This window comes from Plectropomus leopardus, chromosome 12 (genome assembly GCF_008729295.1).
Source record: "Plectropomus leopardus isolate mb chromosome 12, YSFRI_Pleo_2.0, whole genome shotgun sequence".
Taxonomy (NCBI): domain Eukaryota; kingdom Metazoa; phylum Chordata; class Actinopteri; order Perciformes; family Serranidae; genus Plectropomus; species Plectropomus leopardus.
Window position 1 is genome coordinate 24,379,013 of NC_056474.1, and position 25,865 is coordinate 24,404,877.

The 25,865-nt window shown below is 39.3% G+C and overlaps 1 protein-coding gene across 14 annotated transcripts in view; it reads right to left on the bottom strand.

Moving 5' to 3' along the window:
- The window catches only part of LOC121951641 (partitioning defective 3 homolog), a 314,689-nt gene that overhangs the window by 111,388 nt on the left and 177,436 nt on the right, over window positions 1-25,865 (bottom strand). For 8 of the 14 annotated variants that reach the window (XM_042498052.1, XM_042498051.1, XM_042498056.1 and 5 more), the window contains 3 exons: window positions 11,347-11,535; window positions 10,009-10,179; window positions 4,788-4,941 (listed from right to left, as the gene is read on the bottom strand). In XM_042498052.1, coding sequence (XP_042353986.1) covers window positions 4,788-4,941; window positions 10,009-10,179; window positions 11,347-11,535 — 514 coding nt within the window. Of the gene's footprint in view, window positions 1-4,787; window positions 4,942-10,008; window positions 10,180-11,346; window positions 11,536-21,890; window positions 21,939-25,865 lie in introns of all 14 variants that reach the window. The other 6 variants (XM_042498043.1, XM_042498050.1, XM_042498045.1 and 3 more) reach the window with 2 other exon arrangements.

Here is a 25,865-nt window from a genome sequence, read left to right on the forward strand (position 1 = left end):
GCAAGGTCACGGTGACCTTGAGCTTTGACCAGAAAATGCTGCTCAGTTCAATGGTTGAGTCAAAGTGGATGTTTGTGATAAAATTGGAGAAATGTCCACAAGGCGTTCATGAGATACCTCATTCACAAGGATGAGACAGAAAAAGTCACACTGACTTTGTCGATGTCAAGTCCAAGTGGTTGATTGTGCCAAATTTGAAGATATCCCTCTCTTAAAATATGACATTTATGAAAAAAGGAACGGATAACCTGAAAACTTTATGTCTCTGCCCACAGATGTTGCCGCTGCGGCACATAAAAAATAAAATAAAATACATAAATCTATGAACCTTTCATTGGATCAGGGCTAAATAAAAGGCCTTTTTAGTTTTTAACTAATCACTAAATAAGCCCCCCCCCCCAATTCTGAAGTTGCTTGGATGACAATTTCACAGACAATGTGGGAACAAGCCAGTTACGTTAATTGGCTGATATGAGGGTGAGAATCTGAACTGTATACCTGTAAGGTAGTGACTAAAATAACCCAGTACCAAGTAATACAAGCAAATTTCTCCACGTTTCCTCTTCTCGAAACTTTTCTGAACGATACTTGCATCTGATCCTTTTTTTATCCAGATCTAGAAAGAAGTACTGTTTATATTGTTTTACTTGCAGCCAATCACCACAAGTGTTCTTTCAGTCAATGTGTTGGGTGATCGACCCACTACCGCAGCAGCTGCAACCCAAAAAGTCTGCGGTGTGGTGAAGTCGAGCACACTGTCTTTGTAGGAGTTGGCTGTAGATCATTCCAAGATGCCAAAAAATGTTTTAAAGCATAGCTATACTAGGTGCCTGTTGTAGAAAGAGAAAGATATCAATAAAGTAGTCTATTAGTATTAGTATCACTCTAAGGGTACTTGTACTGGTCCTGATATTGTATTTTTTAAACAGCAGCCAGCTGTAGCAGATACTTTCCTTTACTCTCAAAATTACATTTGATGCAGTTTCATATAAATGTAAAAAAAAAGTAAAAATTCACTTTGCTAATCCATATGAGAAATCTGCCTTTACATGAGCAAATATCTTGTACTGTGTGTGTCGGTCATCTCAATTTTCAACTGGTTGAGCTTATTTTAGAACGAACCTGTGATTAATAATGTAAAAACACCTATAAAATATCATCTGAACTGGGATGTCGAGCTCAAACTCCGAGCCTGCTGCCCTTTATCCTCTGTGCTTAGCCCACAGTGGCAAATTAAACAACGGTTCAAATAAAACTTTAATCCTTCCCCAACCTCTTCAATCTCTTTGACACAAACCGCAGAGTGATGTTCTCAAACAAATCTGCCGCTTTGATATCTCAAGGTCGGGCCGCGCACATGGAAAAATGGACCAACATCTCTGCGTTTTATTACCAACTTGATTTGAACTTATTCAAAAACCAGACGGACGGAAGAAGATCCAAAATATTTTACACGACAAATGGGGTTGAATTTTCCCTTAGGTGGTCAGGAAAAAAAACACCAGACTGGACTGATTAAGTGTTTAATAAGCAGGGAAATGTCTTGTGTGTGTGACAGTTAGTAATTATATAGTGCACATCCCTCCATGGGCCAACCTCTGAGGTTTCTTGCATCTGGTGGCCCTTCTTGTTGAGGTTAGGTGAAATATTAGAAGAAATAGGCCTTTCCAGCCACCCTGACATCTTCATTTTCCTACATAGCCAAGCCAATTTATAGTGAACACGAAAACACACATGACAGGGGATCAAAACGCAGCAGGTGTTAGTATGCGATGAGTCGGGGGCACTCAGTGTTTGGTTAATCCGTAGATGAGCTGAAAGTCTCTAAACATTATGACAGCACAGAGTTTAGGTCATCCAAGGTGAGCACTACCATATTTTGTATAATCCTTTTGAGTTCTTGTCAAAGTTGATGATTGTTTACTGATCCACATTTTGGACACGATTTAATTCTATTTAGAGGAAGATTGGGGGCAGAGGGGCAAATATCAATAACGACTTTGCATTTCCTCATTCCATCATATTTGCTTCCTTTCTGTTTTGTCCACTGTATTCCTTCTCGTCATCCTCCACTTTTTAGGAGCCTTTTTTACGCAAACATTGCGCTTCAGGGCCACTACAAAGTCCCTTCTTTATGCTATCCTCGCATTTTTACACAGAACCAAACAACAGCGACATCATGTCTCTCCAGTGTGTATTTATAGACAGCATGCCAGCAACGCAAAGTTTAGTATGTACACAACAGCACTGGCCCCTAGTGTGGCATATAAAACACACGTTGGCAGCACGTCATGAAGAATAACAATGGCATAACATGGCAATAACAATCATTTACCTTCTCTGTTATATGGCGGCTGATCTCTTCCTCTGCTCAGAGGGTGAGGAGCTCTAAAATCTCAGGGTTTTTCCCTGTCTGTGGACATTTTCGGCCACTGTTTTTCCTCTTTGAGTTAGTTGCTAACTGCAGTCGGCTACTTGTTAAAATTGCTCGCTGTGGGTTGCACGCTTAATATTTTGTCAAAACATTAGCCTTGGTGCGCCCATGATCCCGACCTTTTGGCTGTCCCGTTTATACAGAAGTCGGTTTAGCACTGTTACTACCTCTAATGCCACCTTAAAGGAATACTTTGCTGATTTTCAATCCAGCTTTGTATTAAAACAATGTGAGTAGTACATGTAGATCAACTGTTGTATTATTGAGTTAAACTGCATATTTCCTGCTGGAATGTTTTCCAAAACATGTTTTAGCTTACTGTTCAACTGTTACACAATATTGTTTCTTGCCAGCCAGCTGCCATTATTTCACATGTACAAGTTCACATTCCATCACCCACCAGTGGGAGCCTTTATTGGTCCAGTGCAGCACAGTGCATTGTGGTAGTTGTAGGTTTTCTCCCTCTTGAGCAAAAACATCCCTTTTCTCGGTTTTTTTCTGGTCATGTAGAGTCAATTTCAAAAGTATTTGTGTCTTTGTACTGCATAGAGAGACTAGTTTTATTTAAAATACTCATCTTGCAATTGTACCTTTTATACAGAATGGTGAAGCAGTATAACAGCGAGAAATTCCCACCTTGAAGAGGTGGTGTAAACGGGGATAGTTATTGTATGTCTGGATATGTCAGACTAATGTTAATTTTCTACTTTCAAGTATTTACTGACTTAATATGGCACTTTGATAAACTCTCGCTGTTATAAAAGTACTGGACCTGTAGATACAGACATCAGCTCGCCTGGTCGGCTCTGTGACAATGATCTTGTTTGCCACTGTTGAGCAGTCAGCTGCTGTATCTCCTGCATATCTGCCTTGTGCTTTCACTCCCGACCCTGTACACTCATTAGAAGCCCTCGCTGTTTGTTAAGCATGGATGAACGCAGCCACTGTGGCAGCGTGCTGGAACTTCACCTATTAACACTTCCTCTGTCACTCATAACTCACACTCTTTTTTTTTTTTTTTTTGTCTGAACTAACAACACAGTGTCAATGTCAAGCAATTTGCATGAAAGCAAAACAGAGTTCACACTTTCACATTTATTAAGTTGCATTGATTAATGAGGTAGAGTTGGTGGGAGCTAATTTAAAAACAGATTAAAAGTTGGTGTAGCAACTCTTCCTCTGCTTAATTAATTAACATTTAAGGTATTTTGTGTATATTTTCTCGACTTACTTGCAATAATTCAGCAGAGGCAGAAGTCAAAGTATGTTCTGTCTCATAAATATTATATCTAATTTTTTTCAAGGAAACAACTGCAGAGGACAAAAGGTACAAAGATAGTTATATCATTTTCTTGGATTTCACACAGGCGAGCCCAGCAGTTACACCATCTGGTGCACAGAAGCCTTTCTTTGACATTAGGCAACTTCACCAGCCTTCCATCAATCATTCAAGCGCTCAACACATGCAATCCTGTACAGATGCGTGCAAAGCTCTCACACACGGATACAAATATGCCTACTAATCTCTTTCACTTAGTCCAACAAACACACTCCCAAACCAACTCAGGGCCGGTTTGTGCACTGACAGATAGGTCATCTACAGAGGGACTGATAAGCAAGTGAGCGAACACACGTAGACGCTTTTAAAAAAAACAAACACCCACATAAAAAGAATCAATCACTAGCCTCTGCAGCAACAAATTGTCCAGGGGCCATTTTTCCATCTCTGTCTCTCTCTCCCTGACATTTTCCGAGACATTAAAAGCCACTGAGTCTTGACAGGAACTGAGACCAGATGACAGAGTTAGCCCACATTCTGTGTTGACAAAACCTGACAAGTTAGACTAAAGAATCTACAAGAAAAACACACACACACACACACACACACACACACATCGACAGAAGGGAGATGTAAATGCTGCACTTGTATTCCAAGTTGCCCTACTTTTCTTACACTTGATTAGAATGTTTACTGATAATAAACATTTAATTATAATAAGCACCAATACTAGTCTTAGAATAGGTACATAGCACTCGCACCAACGGATAAATTATCCACATTGCATAAGGTACTCATCAAATTGCTGCTGAGGAAAAACCTGAACTCATGACCGAAAAGTTCCACTTATCCTGCAAAAACACCCACATTTAGAGAGGGGGCACAGAAAAGTAACAGAGACAAACAAGATGAAAAATGAGGCTGAGTTTGCTGACCCCCTCCCCCAATCCTGATCTGTCAGCTACTGCCACACATAGATGCTAATTCTGTGGGAAACACTGAGGATATATTCAGTAGCAATTGAAGGAATACAAGCCAAACTGAGTAAGTTCTGACAAAGGATGTCAGTCTTACCTATTGTGCGTGGCATCATGCCTTGTCGTGGCATCAAGTTGTCATCAAGGCCCTCCAGGCCACCATACAAGGAGTGGGAGATCCGGCGCTCGTGGTCGTCCAGGGAGGTGTTCATAGTCTGCTGACTGCCCCCCAGCGGGGTCCCTGGTGTCTCCTGAAAGGGGATGAAGGTGATATTAGAATGATTGCATTCACCCAATGCTTTCTTTTAAAAGTCAAGTAAATAAAAGGGATTCTTGTTTTTGTGGCTGTGTACTCTGTGGTTAATTCTCTTGGATTATGCTCATAATACTGCAGATTTTATACACCGTTCTGGTCCCTTGTGGACTCTATTAGATGCAGCATCAATTAGCAAAAGCTACCTTTTCTCATATCCAATTTTGACCAGGCACAGGCCTTTGAGTTAATAAAGAATAGAAAATCCTTTGTACATGAGCAAGAAGCCATTAATCAATGTGTTAAACCCTCACTGCAGTTAAAAATGTCCATGATCTACACACACAAGATAGTCATTTGCTAAACAGTGTCGGATGGACACAAGGACAGCTATCAATGCTAATGCTAGCAGTGTGATAACCATGATAAATGAGCATGGATTTCCAATAGGCTGTTAGGCCACAGGCTGTTAGTGAGCTAGTGCTCCCCTGCAGCGGATGGTTAGCTTGCTAGCATCTTGACATTTCCCTCAGGACCCATGATGACACTCTCTTGTTTGCAGGACAAATAGACCATTTGCTGGCCTTGTCACCCATAAACGCAACATCCACTGTCTGAGCAGGTGTGTGTGTCTTCACCCTCATTGTTTGTCCATTGGATAGTTGACCGTATTGATCTGTTTTGGTCTCTGCATTTATTACCGAAGGTGATGACAGCTCTTGCCATAAAGATAACCACCATCGCCAGCATCATATAACGCGTGATAACACTATCAGACTGGAGTCAATACTGGAGCCAAATTACCCCGATCAATGACTATAACTAGACTAGGCTGGGATTCGATTTTGGCAGGTCTTTGCCCAATGACCCTTTCAGCTCACTAAATTGTTGAGGTGCTGTAATAACCGCCGCCGAATTGATTCTGATGTAAACAAACAAGTCCAGTTTAGGGGGGAATACATATGTGGGTACATTAGGAGGCTGGCAGAAGTGCGAAGTGTATTGAAGGGGATATCAGACGAGAAAGCTGTGTGTTTATATCTCCACATTAGAAACATTTTCACTCCCTAAACAACAACAAATTAGCTTCCCTAAGTGGTAGGATATCCATAACTTATGTAAAAGTGTCAATACCACACTGTATCAAAGGTTTTAGCAACATGTACTTAATTGGTGATTGTGCAACATAATGTGAAAGCAGCAATAAATTGATGTAGCCAGATGCTGTGGAGACAATTTTAATGTATATCATGCAGGGTTTAATAATCCATAACAACATATTATAATTCAGAAAATTGTCCAAAGCTAGCATTAAGGACACAGAGGTCATGTCCTCAGTATTCCCACTGAGAAGCTGGGAAATATAAAGTAAGTAAATTAGGAGGTGTTTACAGTTTACTGTTAGCAGTTTACAGCTGTGCCAACACTGACGAAAGTTCTTGCTGAGCCAATCGTGGCGCTAAGCTCTGGAGGCAGCAATGGTGCCCAGGCGAAATAGTGTCAGGCGAGAACTTGTTTCAGTGGAGAGGTGAGTGCTGGCATTAAAATGACTGAGTTACCTTAGAATGAGCAGTTTATATCTACATACAGAGCAGGTCTTCTTCCACAGAGTCTGCCATGCTGTTTCTACAGTAGCCCAGAATGGACCAACCAAACACTGGCTCTGGATAGGGTCATTCACATTTTGCGTGTTGGCAACACACTTGGCACACAGAAGAAGTTTCTGTTGGTTGAAATCTGCAACTTTACCCCCAGCTGCCACTAAATCCTACACACTAGATGCTAAGTTCTTGAGCATGGCACTAACTTCTTCAAGTCGAACACAGTACAGTTTCTAATGTACTCAATAAAATCAATAGGACCAGGTAATCAAAGGTTTAAAACTAACCTTACAATCAGATCTGCAGTTTATCTAAAAAAAATTATCGAGTTATCGAGTATTTTTTATTTTGTAGGATTTCATCATCAACTACAAGTAGGAAAAAAACAGCTATTTACTAGACAAATGAAACGTCCTGAATCACGGCTAACAAACCCAATCGAACCTTCTCACGGATGCAACAAATCTTCCATGAACACAAACTAATTCCGAAGGTCGCCATATGGTGCTGTGACTATTGGCATGCGGCTGCTCTTGACTTTCAATGAGATAGCTAATGAATTGGCCGGCTGAGGGGCCGAGGTGAAACGCCTCGGTAATAGCCGAGGGGATTCGCCATCCTGACAAATCACACCGCAGCTCATTGCATATTCAGGCTGATAATTGAGCTCCGGGAAGGTCTCGATCCCATCGGGTGCCAACGGTGATGAGGAAGTCAGCTGCTCTGGGTTCGCTGGGTTTCTATGGGGATGGAGGAAGGAATGGGAGCAGTAGGGCCTGTGATTTATGCAACGGCAAACATTTGAGATTGATTTGAGATCGTCTGTCAGGGGACGGAGACATGGAGAGGAAAGTAAATACAGGATTATTTGATCCCATATGTCAGTGTGGGTATGACAATATGTCAAAATAAGCCACAGCTTTCATCCCATAGTAATTAGGCAGTATTTATTTAAGACAAATATTTGATGGACAGCTGGTTATGAGGTATTAACAATCTATAGTGACACTATGGGGACTTTCTAAATCAGCTCTGAGCAGTCTCTTTGAGCATGACTGTGTTGAATTGTTGTTTTCCTGCTCTCTGAGTGTCTTGGACACTATTTCTTATAAATAGCCAGCCACTTGGACAGCCTCGGGCCATGCCTCTGGCTCTGCATGTGAAGCAGAGATTGACGAGACTCCCAGCGCTCGAGTTTTATTCATCCCGCATGCTGTCTGTTAAGTCTCACTGCCTTGACATGGCTGCAATACACACACGCGCACACGCACGCACGCACACACACACACACACACACACACACACACACACACACACACACACACACACACACACACACACACAGGGTATCGGTTTGCAAGCAAACACACAGAAAGATCCTTGAAAATAAATGCATACATGCATAAGTAGGATGTACAAAAGCACAAACTACACACTCACACACACACAGCGTGCAGACACAAAAATGTGCGTACACACACGCACACAAACACAAAACACACCTCCAGGCTTAGCCCCTGCTTTCAATTACCACACGGGCCGAGGGAAATCAAAACTTTGACACACCAGGTTGGAAAAGGAGAGCGGGGAAGCCAGGCAGTGCCAGAGGCGTACACGTGCACACAGACGTGCACGCCAGTACACACGCACAAACACACACACAGCAGCGGTGCACACAGACTCAGCCTCGGCTTTCAAGCAGGCGACAGGCCAGGGTGTACAGAGAATGTAAAAACATGACATTGAGGGGAGGAAAAAAAGTTGTGTTGCTCAGTTCGCAGCCATGTTTTTTTTTCCTTCAGCTGCCTCAGGGGAGGTAAGCGTGCGTGGGAGGGGTTGGTGAACTACTGTGACCTGACTACTTACTTTTATTTCATGAAACGATTCATTGCTGCTCATGAGGGTATTTCCCAGTGGTTTGCTTTGGGTTCTGTTGTATATTTATCATAGAAAGGGTCTTATTGAAGTGCTGCCTAATGACGCCACATCAACAAAAGTGTCTTTATTATTTAGGACTGCAGTGTCAGATGAGATCCATTTCTGGTGTGTTTTTTTTTTTTTTTTTTTTTTAAACTTTAAAGGAAATTTATAATTTTCAACCACTTTGATCTTTAACATCACAAACAACCCACATTCTTATCATTCAATCAAAGTTCTTAAACTAAATATGTGGCAAACTAAAATAGACTATTAGATTAATTTGGAATTCTGGCTCTAATGTCAGAATCCGAGCATTAACTGTGAATGAAAGCACCCACCCCCCTTACTCAATAACAAATGTTAACACATCCTCGGTGTTTACTCCCACCACAGTTTTTCCACAGGACCTGCTCAGGGGTCAACAGTCAGCACTACAGTACTGCAGCTGTGATGTGCAGCCCTGAGGTGTGAACATGTGGAACTTCAGAGTGAAGTGGGCAGCTGTTGCAAAAGGTCAAATGTGCTCAGTCGGGCTAAATAAAAGGATGAGTTATTAAGTTTACATGTGCTATAATATTTTCTGACCACTAAAAATTCAAACAATTTCTGGTCTGTGGTTTAAACATTTCAAACCTGGATCAAAATCACCTCTGCATCGCTGCATTCAGGTGTCCTTCACAAAGATTTAAAGCTTTAGACCCTGAGCAAACTGGTTGGATTTCTTTCGAAACATGATAAAGAAGGTAATGAGCAGCTTGGCAAGAGATATCCTGCAATTTGTAATTTGGAAACAGTTTTTTTCCCTTTATAATGATGTTGCTGCACCTCCAGCTCTCAGCAATGAATGCTGAGTAAAAAAGTTCTTTTAATAAAAACTACAAAAACATGACTACGGTTATAAAACAACATAAATTCAAAAGGCATTACAAATGTCTGTGTTATGGCCTATGTACTGCTCTGATAATGCAGACTCCAGCTATGACGTTGTTGTGGTTAGGTGCTTTATCAATATGACTATTGTTGTCATTGTAATCATATATTCTCCACAACATTTTTCCTAATCAAACAAAGGGTTTCCACACGTTCATTGTGCTGGCAGCCCGCCACGATCAAAACATCTGCCGCCACAAACTCATTTTATATTTTTGGAGCATGACTGTTCATTAGGAGCACTACTGGAATATATACCCTTCAGTTATGTATTGCACCACACTCTCTGATTGCAGAGCATATTGTGGGCACAGACAGAGCAGCAGAATGCCAGGCGCAGTAAAAGTAAAACTTAATCATTTATTGCGAGTCTAAAAGTCTGATTTCACTCGGCTCTGCGGCAGCTGCTCCTCTCATCCATCAACCTAATTTGTAAAAATGTCAAAATGCGTGGAGGGTACGCAGAATGATAAAAAAAAAAGTTGCCAGGGGTCAGCAAAAAGGTTTGTTGATCCCGCCTATAGCCACACATGGGTTAAAATTCTATGGGAAACAACGAGACATCCAAAATTTAGTCCTGATTCAACTGAAAGCAGTTGCAGCTTGTCCCTTACCTCATTCCTTTTGGCCACTCGTCTGGCCACAATGAGCTGAATCATTCCCCGTTTGTTGCCTTCAGTTGACATGGACTTGCGTAGCGTCTCCATGGCGTCCTGGTTGGTTTTGCCCAACAACGACTCTCCATTGACGGCAATCAACTGGTCGTTCACTCGAAGCCGCCCATCCTGTTGCCGGACGAGAAATCACACATAAAAAAGCGCATATCTTGGTGTTTAAACTCTTAATAGCACAGAGAAGATGCTGCTTTTTTTAATCTCCAACTTAACAATAACCTTTATCTAATCAGACTAACAGTCTCACTCACAGAGTGTATCCTGTTTCTAGCCATGATCTAATCTCGAACAGAGAAGTGTGCTTTCAAGTCCATTATTGTGCTCTGTCAACACAAGCTTGTTTGTATGAAAAACAATCAAGTTGAAAGACTATTGGAATTGACTGCGGCGCAGAACATCAGACAGCTACAGAAAATAGGGCACTTTGTGTTAATAGATTTGATCACAGACGAGGCTTTTCTTCATTGCTGTTGACGGACAGAAAGTAATTTTACTTTTGCTGCCAAGGGCACATGGAGGAATTTTAAACATCAGACTAGTCTGATGTACCCAGTTTGTTGCATGACATCTCTCTTTAAATCCGTCACTTTCTAACAGGCTGTCTGCAGGTATCAGGAGGTTATGTTCAATGTTTTCTGTGACCTTCCGAGTAGGGACAGGTTATTGGGTTTGTCTAGAGCAGGTAAGAACAGCAGTTCACTACTAAAAAAAGTACACCAGGTTAAAAAGAGATAGCTATTATTAGGTTTTCTATTAAAATGTCTTAATCTACTCTTCAATAAAGGGCTGTTCACACAAAGAACAATACTTTTACCAATGTGAGCATTTCCACTGATCACAAATCTGTAAACAGCAGCATGAAACACACACTGCAACCTCCAGCAGTGACACCATGTAAATATGGATGGATTCTGCTTGGCTGTCATTGTTTTTTTTTCTTTTTAATGTTGATCGAATCGAAAGTGATCCCAACGTTATTGTTTGCCGCTGTCGGAAATTTCATTACGACCGTGGGAACGCCGAACATTGGCTCCAAAAAATGATCTTAAACCTTTGTTGAGTGCCACCCTGTAAGGATTAGGTAATTATGAATAGAAACAATTCACTAATTTCTACAAAACATGGATTTCTGGACTGATATAATCTTACTTATAGCAGATACTCAACAATGAAATATATTTTCTTCAAAGAGAAGATGCCATATTTGAAATGTTTTTGTATTTTCACCATGCTTTCCACCCACACACCCTCTATTCATTACAGCAGGAAGTATTGTACCTTGCAGGCAGCCCCTCCATTAATGATGGATTTAACGAAGATGCCCAGGTCAGCGTGGTTCTCCTTGGAGCGATTGCCTTTGACGCTGACACCCAACCCGGCTGAACCTGAGTCACTGAGGGGGATCTCAAAGGTCAGGAACTCTCTGGTCCCATCTGGAGTCAGGACCAACTCGTCCTCCTCCGTCTTCTGTCAGAGGGGGAAACAAAGAAAGAGCAAGAGATTCAGATTCCCTTTTTCCAACATAACAAACCTACTGCACCTAGAATAACATAAAATACAATAATTAGTGACCCAACCAGCAACAGCAGAATAATCAGTACTCCGCAAAGACGCAGTTCACATTTAAATACAGTTAAATGCTCATATAGCTTAATGCATATTTAATTACACAAAACAAAAAAAATGCATAAATTCATTCCAGCCTAAAGCAACAACACCGAAACCTCTTCAGCCTTGCCATGCTTTCAACAAGCTGCTGTGGGATTGCCAAGTACACAAAGACATTTATTTGGCCATTTGAGGTTAATGAAAAGCACTTGCATATAAATGGCAGCTGGGCAAATAGCAAGGAGGTAAATCAGAGTGCAAGCTCATTAGCTCCATCAGATATATTAGTGTTAAACAGACCAGTGGTCCCAAGTGTTAAATCAGGTACTTAGCACAAGGAGGCATAGACTTATCTTCTACAGTCAAGGCACAAAGCTGTAGTTCATCGATACTAAAGCATGGAGGTGGGTGTTTAAAACTTTCAGAAAAGTATCAGCTTCGAATCAGAGATTCAGAATCAGGATTTGATGTGTTGTTGGCTTCAGTTTTAGTGATAGCGAATCAGAGGTTTGGTTAATGAGTACTGGGAAACAAAGTGAAGCAGAATGATGAAAATTGGGATAGTAGAGATCAAAAGTAATACATGGAAATGTGAAGCTTCTAACAGATACAGCGTGTGTTGTTTGTTTCTGATGTGTAGCCTGAGGCAAGTTCTCAGCAACAAGTATGAAGTCTTGCAGCAACACTGTAGCCCCCATCTCCAACACAGGAAGCATTTGGAGTAAAGTTTGATTGTACACAGCTCCACCAATGAGAAATATTAAAACACTACGCTGTTTCAAGTTCATCAATCAGAGGGACGGCATTGATACTAAAATCACAATGACGCAAGCAAAGGTAGTGGCACCATATTTGGCCAAATAAAAAACACAAATGGAGAGCTTTTATTGTGAAGCAGCTGCAGGTGCACAGCATCCTGTGCATGCAAGTATTTCATTTAGGCAAGAATGCAAATGTATTATTCATGAAATTTCATTGCATTTCATATTTGTACATATGTCAGGACATTTTTTTGCTGGTTATATGATTTTATTGAGTCCAGGCTACAATTTTTGTTACTGATATCTTGTGTTTAAACTGAAAACAGTGGAATGCTCCAAGAATGATGTTTTTCTGTAGATTTGGTTACCACATCAAAAAATCTATTGGATTTTTCCATGAAATTTTAGATTATTGCTGAAAATAAGCTTTGTGATTAACAAATACTTATAATACTTTCAGGTTTTGTTACGCATGATAATCTTCAAAAATGAACACCATTTTGGCAATTTTTGAAGACTAAATGCAATCACCGGAAGTAAAAAGCTTATGCTAAGTTATAAATGAACTACCCTACTGACGCATGACTTAACATCGCCACCACAACCAGACTGTAAAGCCACGTTTGCCCTGGCTGAGCATCATGAGGTTCTGTTGTCTCTTTTAAGATACATAAAAGCTTCACAGTTCACAGCGGGGTATTTACTGGTATATTTATGTGGTAGAACAGAACCTGAAAGTCAAATAACCTTGTTGTAACCAAAGACCTTATTTCAGGTATCTAACCAAAAACCTGTTTAAAAAAAACAACAACAAAAACATTGACTTTGAGATGCAGAAACTGGGACTGTAAAATTATTTCCAGGTTTTAGCAGCATTCCTGGAGCACTCTATTTGAAAATAATTTGCATCATTTTTTCATTTGAAATAACTACAATACATAAGTATAAAGGAATATAAGAACAAAACAAATATTTCAAATTATTTTCAAAGTCCATCACATCTCATATTCCATTTCCATATCCATAAAAATGACTTTAACTCTGATTTTGGACTAGTTTATAATCCTTCAATGAAACAAACTTTCTTAATATTACTAAATGTATGGGTTTTAGTTGGATTAAAAATGAGTTGGTTAGCTGTATTTTTACATTAAATTTGCTATTATTTGTCTCCTGACTATTGTATGCCTAACGTGACAATCATAGGTTGGACATTAAGACTAAACCCAAATCCTAAAGAAAGAAAAACCTAAATTTTATCTTTATATTTAAAGACTTAACACAAATTCGTAAAAAAAAATTTCACTCCAAAGGTCTAAAAATCTTTTTTTTTTTTTTTAAATAGGATTCAGACAGAAGCACATGCACCACTCAAAGAACATGTTCGACATGCCATGCACCTGGATCGTGATACCAAATGCGTCACACAGGCAGTAAACTTCCCAGCAGCCCTGCGTGAACACAGCAGCCTAATTGACATGCTGAGTGCTCTCTCTCTCTCTTCCCCTCCACAACAGGTGCTTCTCTTAGTCTTTCTCTATATTCACTCTCCCTCTCTCTTCCAGCTCAACAATAAAAAGCTATTCTCTCTTGCTTGTTATTTGACAGCTGTCCTCTGAATAGATGGGTGCGTGCACGCTCACGCCTGGCAATTATTGTGCACGCCTAATGAATTCAATCATCGGGCTCGGTGTCAGCATGTCATTAGCTCCCTTTGTTTGCTGGGAGAGAGATGGAATTGCTCTGGGTTGAACGGAGTAGAGAGAAAGAGGGATGGAGGGAGAGGCAAAGCGGGGGTGGGGGGAGGCAGAAGAGGAGGAGAAGGGCAAAACTGTGATTTATAGAGGAAGGAAGGGGGAAAATAAAGGAAACGCAAGTATGAGGAGCACTGTCAGGGTGTCTGCATGTTTCTGAAAGACAAATGAAGGCTACCTGGAATAAATTTGCAATCAAATTAAAAATAAAGCAGGAAAAAAACAGCCAATTTGATATCAAACACAACTTATGGCAGGAGCTGAAGAATAATAACACGTAAGACAACAGGAATTTAATTATTTTGGAACCACAAGTTCAATTCACTCTGCCTGGAATTGAATCTAATTGAAGGCTAATTAATTAAAAAGAAGCGAACAACATAATCCTCTTAAAATGCAAATGGTCAGAATAAGAAAACAGGAAATTAATTATTGTGACTAAAAAAATATAACTGATTACTAATAGGATGTCATTTCAAGGTCAAAAATATGACAGCTATTAAATTATACATGAGGAATTACATGGTGAACAATGGCATTAATAGATTCATTTCATGATTTGAATTTTCAAATCTCCTATGCTGCAAAGCACATGAAGACTCGACTCAGTGACTTGAAGTTTCAAAAGTTTTTAAAGAAAGTATACTTGCTAATCTTTAGTTTTGCTGCCAATAAATACAAATACTGATGTGAATGCAGCTGTAGCGTTAATTGTGTGATTTGGTAATATTAAGAAATGAAACTGTTTATGCTCCGCCAACAATAGTCTTCATGAAAAAAAAGTAAAAAATTTGTAAAGTTGTAAAAATAAAGTATCTTTGCAGCTGAGAAAGGCCAACAGAGTGCTAGGCCCACAGTACTTAGCTGTTAGCTTGGTAGCATGTTAGCAAGAAGTGGTCAAACATTTTGAAGCTAAACTTTTATTTTATTTCACCCCTTTAATCTTGTTCTCTCCAACTGTCACTAAACAACTGTTTTAGGGTTGTCTTTCAGTCTGTGAAGGTAACGTTATTTAGCTCAAGCAGCTAACGTTATGTATCGCTAAAAACACACCAGGCAGTGGTGAAATGCAGCTGGCCACATTATTACATTTTTGTGCTTCAAGCCCAAAGAAATTCTCTGTAAAATAAGTCAACATGTCTCAGAAGTCACAGGACTAATTAATTGTCTGCGGCTATTTTCTGGCCACAATTTACAGATAAAAGTTGAAATATTCGCAACTTTTAGTTTGGCCGTATTTCACCACAGAATCAAACGGCTGCAGCTCAGAGGAGCCGCAGAAGCTTTCCATTGATATGACATGGTGGCCTCACTTTGCCACTTTGTAGGCCGATGTTTTTGGTGTTAGTCATATGAACTATTTAAGCTAACTCAAATAACTTTTGATGTCTGAAAAGCAAGAAAGTGTAGTTTAGCATTTCAAAACGACAAGACAGTGGTGAGTCCTAAGTCCCATCTTGTAATTTTTGACAGGGAGTTAGCGGTTAGCTAGCTTAGGTAGTGTACAAAAGAAAAAGAGGGTTGATAGAAAGTGAGCAGCAGTTTTCTCAGCACATCACTGTTTTAAGATTATTACATTAAAAGTCCTGAACAGGGAAACCAGGTAATTATAGTTAGCTGTGAAGTAGCTTAGCCTTAGCAAACTAAACTTAAGCTCCAGCAGCTGACGTGCAGAGGTAACAACTGCAGACTGTCAACATGACCTACAAAAGTTTTGTCAGAATCACACTTTTAAAGCAATTTTTCCAACTTATAGTTGAATGTCATCAAAATGTGTTAATTTTCAGTTTAAAAAACAAACAAACAAAACACTAACTGGGGTGACTTGTTCTTTTTTTTTGTTTGTTTGTTTCAAAGCAGTAAGTTGAATAAAAACCTAGCAACTAATATCCTTTTTTTTTCTATCATGAAAATAACAATGTGTTTATAATGGATAAAAATGTTAACATCATGTCAGTAAAAATATTCCTGGAGCTGAACTTATAGACAATAATCGCATTGTAATTCATGAGATATTTTCCTCAAATTATTCAGCCCATCCTTAAAATATAGTCAATTCAAGACATTTCCAGGACCTGACTGATGACAATGAAGACAGGAAAGAGAAACACGGCAAAAAGAGTGAGCAAAAATACATTAAACATAGGCAGAGGAGGGAGGAAAGAAGGCGCAAAGTAAAAGGAGCTGAACGAAGGTGAGGAGAGGGAGAGGAATGATGGGCTCGAGAGGGGGGACGGAAACAAATAGAGCGAGGGTGAAAAGGCAAGGAGCCGAAAAGAAAGGGGTGAAAAGAATGAGAGAGCGCGAGGATGACAATGACAGAGTGAGCGAGCTAGTTTGAATGAAAGGCCGGCAGAAAGGGATGAATCCATGTGGAACACGCAAAAAGAGTGAGCAAAAATACATTATCACTGTACGTCTGTATCCCTCGCTCTTCCTCTCTCCGTCTTTCTCCACTTCCCACCTTTTCTCACCTGCCTCTTTATACTGCTCTCTACTTTCTTTTGCTTAAGAAAAAATCTCCCGCTGCTCATTTTCTTTTTTTTTTCTGTGCCACCTCCCTTCTCTAACCCCCAACTTCCAGCGTCTCTCCATCTCTTTCTTTTCTCTTCCTTTGACACCCGTTTGTTTCTAAGAATATGTCTGTTCTAAACCAGCTAAATTTGGGAAGCTGTTGTTTCCTCTTTGTTTTTGGCTGGTGTTTGTCACCCGAAGCTGAGCTTTTTCAAAACAGTCTGAAAATACCAGCCCCGCTTTTTAGTGTGGACAAAGTCAACAAAGCTTTTGGAAAACCTCAGCCTGCTCTGTGGTGTTAAAAAGACGACCTGACAGATGTCTCACACCATCACAGGAAACACTGGTTCCCTGGGTAACTGGCGGAATCTCAAGCCAAGGTCAGTTTTTTTGTTTGGTCAGTTGCCTCATTACGGGAATAGAAAAACAAGTAGATGAATAAATTGAGAAAAAAATTACAATTCTCAAAATTCTGACCACTTGCTTATTTACTTGTACTTTTACTTTCAATACTTAATTACTTTTGATACTTAACCCTTTAAAACCAATTTGGCTTGACTTCTTTAAAAAGAATGGAATGAAGACAATGAGAAACTAACAAGAAATGACCCCAAATAATAGCAAAAAGCAGGAGGTAAAAAAATATATATATATATATATATATATATATATATAATATAAATTAAAATAAATTCATATATATTGCTGAATTTAACACTAATTTAAACCTCTGACACCCGAGAAAACTGGTTTGATTTCTTGGTGATAAATGTTTCATTGTATGCAAGAAATTAGTTGCTTACAAAATATTTTTTTAAAATTAATGAAGTAAAAATGTCTGAGGAAAACAGAAAAACTGGGTAAATACAATATTTTTGTTAGTGACTAATACAATTTCTTTTTATCATAAAATTATATAAAAAAAATATAAAATTAAAATGATTGACAAAATTTATAAAATTTTCAAGCACTTTTTATTGGATCATTTTCATGTTTTTTTTGTATTTTCTCTCTCTTTTTTAAACTAATTTTCTGGTCATTTTCTTGTACTTTTTAATGTCTTTTGAAAGAAATCAAGCTAATTTGCTCAGGTTTCAAAGTTAACTTGGGGGTTGGCGGCTTGACTCGCTTCTGGATTAAAAATACTGCAGTTTTTGGCACTTTGTGTTGGATTCATTGTTTGGTTTTCACATGTATACTTCATCTAAGTTTCACATATCCTTTCTTCCTCTGTCTTGATTTCTCACCCGGTGCTTTCTATCACTTCCACTTTCGCCGCCCTCTCCCTCTGTTATTTTTCTCTCACTTGCCTTCTCCCCCTGAACCTCTCCCACTTTGCACGTCTAATGTGCGCCTCGCACCCTCAGACCCTTCAGTTTTCACTCCAGTCAATCTTAAGCATTGATGAAATGAAAATGCTCCTCATTTACACTTTCTTCCTCTCCACACTCACACACTTCTCTCCTCTGCAGTGCCTGGAACGATTAGGGGCTCGTTGGCGGCGGCGAGCTTAACTTTGGCCAAACAAACCTGTCGATTTTATGGCATCTGAAAGAGCCGCTTGAGGGGATTTTTTTCTGGGGGGGTGGCGGCGAGGGAGAGAGGTGAGAAGGAGGCAGTGAAGGGTGTAATTGGTCGAGGGAACTCAGGCGTGGAGAGCATTGTTGGCTGCCTACTGTAGCATAATCTATCTCTTTTTATTCATACTCTTGACTCTCTCTCCCTTTTCCTCCCTTACTTTCTATCACTACATTTACTAACCCCTGTCTCCCCCCTATATCTTCCCCCTCATCCCTCTCTCTCTCGCACATGGACACACCCGCATGTATACTTTTGGTCTGGAGATATTTTTTAAGACGCTGAGATGCTCAGTCCCCTCTCCTACATTTTTCCACCACTCTCTGCCTCCTTTTTCTGCTGTCCTCTCTTCTCTTTGTTCCCCTTTTTTCCTCGATTCATAACTCGGATTTTTCACTCTCTCTTACTCTCGCCTGTCCTCCCCTCCCTTTCTCGCTCTCTCTCTCTCTGACACGTCTCGCTGTAGCTCCATGCTGATAGACCATGAATATCAAATACCTGTGGCACAGCATGGAGGAAGAGAGGAAGGCAGGTGTGTGTGTGTGTGTGTGTGTGAGTGAAAGAGAGTTAGAGAGAAGGCAGATCTGGATGCATCTATAGGTGGAAACGTGTCAGTGCAGGCACACAAACACAGAAAAACAGCATGTGTACTCACTCAAATGTCATCCTTATATATGTGCCTGCACACACCCCTTCAACTGCCAACACACACCACTGACACATGATAGCATGAAGGGGAAGAATCGATTGATACACACTTCTCACTTGCTGTCCCAAACTAATCGGCTGCCCTCTCTGTCTCTCTTCCTCTCTCTCTCCCTTTTGGACAGTCAAACACAACGTGGCTCGCCCATTAGAGCTCCACAACCCACTGGAAACCATTTATAACCTCGTCCAACCCCGAGCAATTACACCGGCAGCTGCTCCGTGTCGCTCCACGTATCTGTGCGCCCGTGTGTGAGTGTACTTATGTGAGATTGTGTAGTCGTGTTTGTGCATCTGAGGTATGTTTGTGTGAAGTGCGCCATATGGCTTGTGTGTTTTTGAGTTGGGAATGTGTGAAAGGCTTCAGTTTAGTTTATGTAACTGTATACTGTGAGTGTGTGCGTGGAGTGAGTGTGCTGTATGGGTGGCTGTAATGTGTGTGTGTGTGTGTATGGTCCAGGTGGCAGCTTGAAACATCACTTTAATTAAGCCGGAGAGCCTGTTCTGTGGTAAAACGGCCCTCTCTGATTGACTCGTATGTGTCACCATGAGGCCGCTACACAACACAGAAAAAGTATCGAGCCTGCCGCCGCCAGGCTGCAACCATTAATCACTGAGGCTATCCTATTGTGCTAATAATGATACAAAGTTATGTAACTCTTGTAATGATTTCCTGTTATGCGAAAAACTACTATGCACCAACGGCAGCGGTATTCAGATGCTTTAGTCAGGTTAAAGCACTCAATTACAAGTGTAGGTCTTTTACATTTACATGAGAAAAGTACAGAAGCGTTATCAGCAAAATGTACACAAGTATCATGAAGAGGGGTGTCGTTACGCGTACGATCCATTTTTGAGTACAATATGATTATACTCTAATCATAATAGTATTCTATTGTTTTTAAATCATTGTTTGAAACATATTTTTATAGGAAAGCTTTTCATTGTTATGACCGATTTGTACATTTGTGATATGAAAATTTTGTTTTTATTTCCTTTTGCTCTGTTTTGCTCCTGTGCACACTTTTATCTTTTATCATTTTTATCTAGGAGATAGGGTAATTCTACCCATATACTGTTGGATTATTAAATCAATAATAAAATATTATAAATTATAAACTTAGTAGCTTTTTTTTTACATAAGCACGAGTAAAACGTGTTTCCATCTGAAATGCAGTGATGGAGCAAATAATTTGTCATTAAATTGATGACATTAATAACGAGCTCACCTCTGCAGTTGACACTGTCTTGTTATATCAATCTTTAACATATAAACTGGGCTTCAGATTAGGGCTGATATAGACGGCAAATATCAAGATCATTTTGATCAAATACTCAATATCAATATTGCAGAAATCTTGTAGAGCTGACTACTGGTGCTTTCACAAAATATGTACACAATGATTTTTTTTAAAGAATTATCATCAATAATCATCAATGTGTATATAATAACTAAGCGGATAAAGGTTAATAATAGATCATCTTGAATAGTCTGGTAATTTCTGAAATTTACATCATGATGTAATGCAGCCTTAAAAACAAGAAAAGACAACACTTATAATATTACAATATCTAAAATCTGGACCTGTTCATGATTTTTTTTCTCAGCGGCAGTTTGTGAATCGTGGGGTGGATAACTGATCTATCGATATATTCAGAGCTGACAAGATCAGATCGATGAATGAGCTGCTAGGAGTGAATGAAAATTTTTAGGCCCTTCAAAATGAATGTTTAAGTTTCACTTTCAATGCAGCTGGCATCATGCTGCTCCATTTGAGTACGCTCTGCACTTCAAAAGTGCGGTGCTTTAAATGATCGGACTGTAAATATATATTCAATGCACTCCTCATGAATGATCTAGCCTAAAAAAAAAACAAAAAAAGAAAATCTATCTGTGGTGGCAGATGTTTTAATTGCTGCGGGCTGACAAAAATAAATGAATGTGTGGGAAACCCTGTGCTAAGACTGGATAAACACGACCTTCTGTTGCACTGTGGAGTTTAATCAGTTATGGTATGTTACGCAATTATTAGCATTTGGCTAATTTAAGATAATAACTATCATCAGTGACGGTGTTATGTAGAACTGTAAATGAAGTTGTGATAATGACCATAATGTGTCATGAGATGTGTTAAGCTGTTGTCATGTATTTAATGTACCATCCTATACAATGTCGCCACACCTTTTAAACTAATGCTGTGTCATGCACGGTCGAAACATGTTGTGCATCGCCAAACACCACATCATGTCCTCAAGAAAACCTTCATCATCACAATGACAACGTGCTAACAGATTGCCGTTTCGTAACAGCTCTGTGTGCAGAGAGGGGAGGAAACGTGCACGTGTGATAGATAGCATCTTGGCACGGTGTTGCTGCAGCATTACTGCTGCCACCGCTGATGGCTTTTCAATATAGCATTGCAGTAATTTTCCATAAGCCTGTGTGACTAATGGCGTAAACAATGGAGCCGAATGTTCACGTTATGGGCCCATTATGGAACTATCAGGGCAGGCATGTAAAGACGGATGCCTTTGATCAGTGCTCTATTGTAGGAGCCAGGAGCAGGGAAGAGGATTTGCGTCTTTAAGTGTGTCTTAAGTGTGTGCGTGCGAGAACGAGATGGGAAGAGAGGACGAATGGAGTGAAAAGGAGAGGTGAAGAGAGGTACCAAAGACAGAGAAAAGAGAGATACAATGAAAATTCAAGAGGAGAGAGCTGCTAGGAAAGAGGCAGAGAAAACCCAACAGAGTGTTTTGTTGCTACAGACCATTGGCAAAGCAATGAATTGCTTAAATGACTCCCAGTCTATTCGTGAAGCCACCGAAAGTATCTCATTTGCCTGTAATGTTTTTTCCCTATACAGCCTAATGACCCAAGATGGTGATGTCATGCAGCAGTTACCTCGATCAGCCAGTGGGGTTTCCCGGCTGTCACGGGCTGCCTTGGATGCTGAAGGGAGCAGTCAAAGTCAACAGGTTAGACACAAAGGCCCCATGGAGACCACTTAATAAGTCAATGGTGTAATGTGATGAGGCAATAAAATGGAGAGTGACATGACCAAATCATTGGAATCGATGGTTAAGCTAGTAAATGTGATGGCTGAGGGGTGACATCACTTTTCTTGTGCTGCCTTTTAAAAGTATTTAAACCTTTGAACACTGAGAAAATTGGTGTGATTTTTTTAAAAAACATGGGAGAAAAAGCAATGAGCATCCACAAATTACATGTACACAATGTTTTTAAAAAGCTAGAGAAAAAAAGAAAAAAGCAAGGGTAAAACTATTTGTATTATCAAAATGACATTTCTAAAATTATATTACAGAATTATAACTTTCTTTAAGCTCTTCTTGCAGGTCATTTCCTTCTTTTTTTAAACTTTGTTATTTGTCTTCTTTTTTTGTACTTTGTACTAATCTCTTGCTCATTTTTGGATCTTTTTTTTCTTTTCACTGTTGATTGTCCTTTTCTCCTTAAGAAATATTTCACATATAGACATACATAGATTTGGAAATTATTTTTAAAAATGTAAAAGGAAAAAAGAAAAACGCTGGGGAGAAAGCTATTTTTATCATGATAATACATATTTGAAATTATGTTACATAATTATTAAAATGTCAAAGCACTTTTTTCTGGTTATTTCCATGGTTGTTCATCTTTCTCTATTTTCTTGCTTTTTTTTTTTTTTTTTAAAAAAAGGAATTTTCAGATAATTTTCTTGAACTTTTCACTAATTTCTTGCTAATTTTGTTTAGTCATTTTCCTTTTTCATTGCTCATTGCCTTCTTCCTGTGTTTTTGAGAGGAAACAAGCCGATTTGCTCAGGTTTCAAAGGCTTCAAAGAAACACAAATGCACGTAAAAAATCTGATAATGACTCAAGCAGAGATTAGCTTTGCTGTACAAAAAAACGTGCAATGAGTGAAAGTTTTATGTATATTATTTTAAAGCTGAGTGTCTCCCAGGTAATGACAGCCTCTTTTAGACTACAGTAAAAAGTGTGGGAGATTTTTGGGTCATTGGACCGATTTCAAGAAGTGAGTGCTTTTTCCACTTCAGCGGTTGCATTTTGTCTGCCGTGTAACCCTCGACAGAGCTCTCTCTCTCACAGGATGAGTCATGCCATGCCAACCTCAAAAAACCTGACTGGAGTGCCTGCAAAACCCGAGGGTCTAAAGCTGTCTACATAACATATTCTGTTAGCTTTCTAAGTTATTAATTGCACTTTCTTAACTGTACAAAGAGGTGAAAAATAGAAGGAATAAAGCCATTATAGTAACAAAATCATTGGATGTACTGCAGCTCCATTAAGGCACACTAAGCCCAGCATGTCACCTTGACTAAAACCTCTTTTCTTCTTTCACATCAGCTCTCTTTATGCAAGCTGCCTGAATGGACACATTTTTCATGTATGCACACACATAGTGCACGCTATCGTCAGTATGATGAGGCATGGGTGCAATTGTGTTTACTGTGTGCATTTAAAACTGTGTAGGGAGAATATATACCTGTGTGTTCAATTTATTAGCTAAAAAAGCATTTGTTTTGTATTTGTTGTTAGGATTCACTGTATCACTCAGAACAAATGCTGCTTGCTGCAATTCGGGATAACCAAAATTAAATGGTTTCAACTCAACTTCAAATTTTCTATGCCTCTTCATTGTGCTGAAACTATTTATTTTTTAATTATGATTAAATGATAATTTAAGTTGAATATCAAACAATGTTGGTCAGAATTACTAAAATGTGCGGACTGGTTGCCCTTTTTTCTGCTTTATATAATTCTGAATTAAATACTTTAAAATTATTAACTGTTTTGGACAAAAAGAAAACTAATTGAAGGCATCACCTGCTATTTTTTTTTATTTGCAAGATTAAAAAAAAGAAATTAGAGAGAAATTAAGCAAAACATTTGGAAAGAAAATGTAATAATTTAACTGAATTTTGATGATAATTATCATGAAAGTTAATCATCAAACAACACTGGGAAATGATTGCTGGTTGCAGTTACTCATATGTCAGAATTTATGGCTTTTTTGGCTAATAACTGAACACTTGTAAAATTTGGATTGTTTTTGACAAAACTAATACACTTTGATGGCATAGGCTGAAACTATCGTTTTTTTAATTGACACATTTTGGTAAAATTATCAAGTTACTTATTACTATAATGAAACACTGGTGAAAGGTTTCCGGATCCAGTTACTCTGATGTTAGTGTTTGTGGCTTTTTTCTGCTGAACTACAAAGTGAAGACTTTTACATGTTGGAAAGCTTTGGACAAAACAAAACAATATGAGGGCATCAACTCTGGGAACTCTGGGTATGTCTACAATTACATTCTTGTGACTAATCGATTAATATAAAGAATATTGAGACATTAATAATGAAAATAATCATTAGTTGCCACCTAACCTCTCATCCTCCAATTTTCTCTTCATCTACAGGAAAGATATCTATAAGATGAAAATGGATGTTTGTCCATTAGAAGCTGCCCTGTTCTGTTAGAAGCACCCTGCATCTAAAGCTGAGCACCATCATGGTGCCTCAGCTGCTGCTGCGGTTGCTGTTGTTGTTGTTGTTGTTGTTGGCGGCGAGATGTTTAAAATGAGGCGCCTGACAACAGATAACATCTGAAAAGCTCTGAATCCATTATGGCAGTTGATGTTCCGGGAAAGGGTGAGGAGGAGAGAGACGCATCTGGAGGTTAGGAGTTAGAAAGTGAGGTGAGAGAAGACAAAATGGGGGAGAAAGGAGACAGCCATGATGCAATTCCTCAGTCTATCTAGCTTTCATTTCTGCTGTTGCATTGATTTTTAGGGAGGTAATCATCCAAAATGAGAGAAAATGAAACAATTGTTTCCCTCTGTCCTTAAAGGTACACTGGGCAGTACTTTTACATAAATATATTCATGTTTGGTCTACATTGGGTCTGTCACAAGAACCGATATTTCGGTACCAAATCGATGCTGAAAACGTGACCCAACTCCAGTGCTGCAGGTACTGCGTGTGCAATTCTTCCAGACCTGCAGGGGGCTGCAAGTACACCTGCAATTGTTCTAATCTGTCATTAAATGCCGAAAGAAGAAGAAGAAAAATGCCTACCAGCACGAAAGAACATCAAGTGCAACTGCAGTGACAGTTTGTTAGTACTTTGCAGTGGAAGCACTGTATGTTTACACCATGCTACAAATGCTCTATTCGGCTCTGCATGTTTGGTGTTATTTTCTGGTCGCTTAGAGTAAAAAATGTTCAACTTGGGGAAAATGCTGCATTCATCATAGAAAACCCCAAGATATAGTCCCCAAACCCCAAAATTAGTTAGCATATTACCACTCCTGGTTTCTTCATTTTGAAGTCAAAGGGTTTTTTGAACAGGTTTTTGGTAAGATGCCTAAAATAAGGTCTGTGGTTAACACTAGCTGAAGGGACGTTCGCGTTTTGTTCTAAGATATAATATACGCCACAAATACCCCACTTGTGAACTTTGAAGCTTTAATGTGTCTTAAATGAGGATGGTTGCTATTAAGTGGCTAAATAAAACTGACGTTTATGATACTGATATCATCATGCCAAACGCAGCTTTACAGCCTTAAAGTGGTGGCAATATTAGGTCATCTGAACATAGTGTAGTTTGTTTATATCAAAATATCCAAAATCCAGTGGAAGAAAATAGACTGGCTTTTTGACAGGAAACAAATGTGATGCTATTCTGTCTCAGCCTACAAAAAAAAAATCCTGATAGAATCTGTCTTCGCTTTTTCATCCTGCTGTCCAGTCATAGTGAAGGAGGGGTGAACCAAACACCACCAAGACCAATCGACACATCTCAACCACATAAACAAAGAGAAAGATATATATAAAAATCATTTATGCTATAT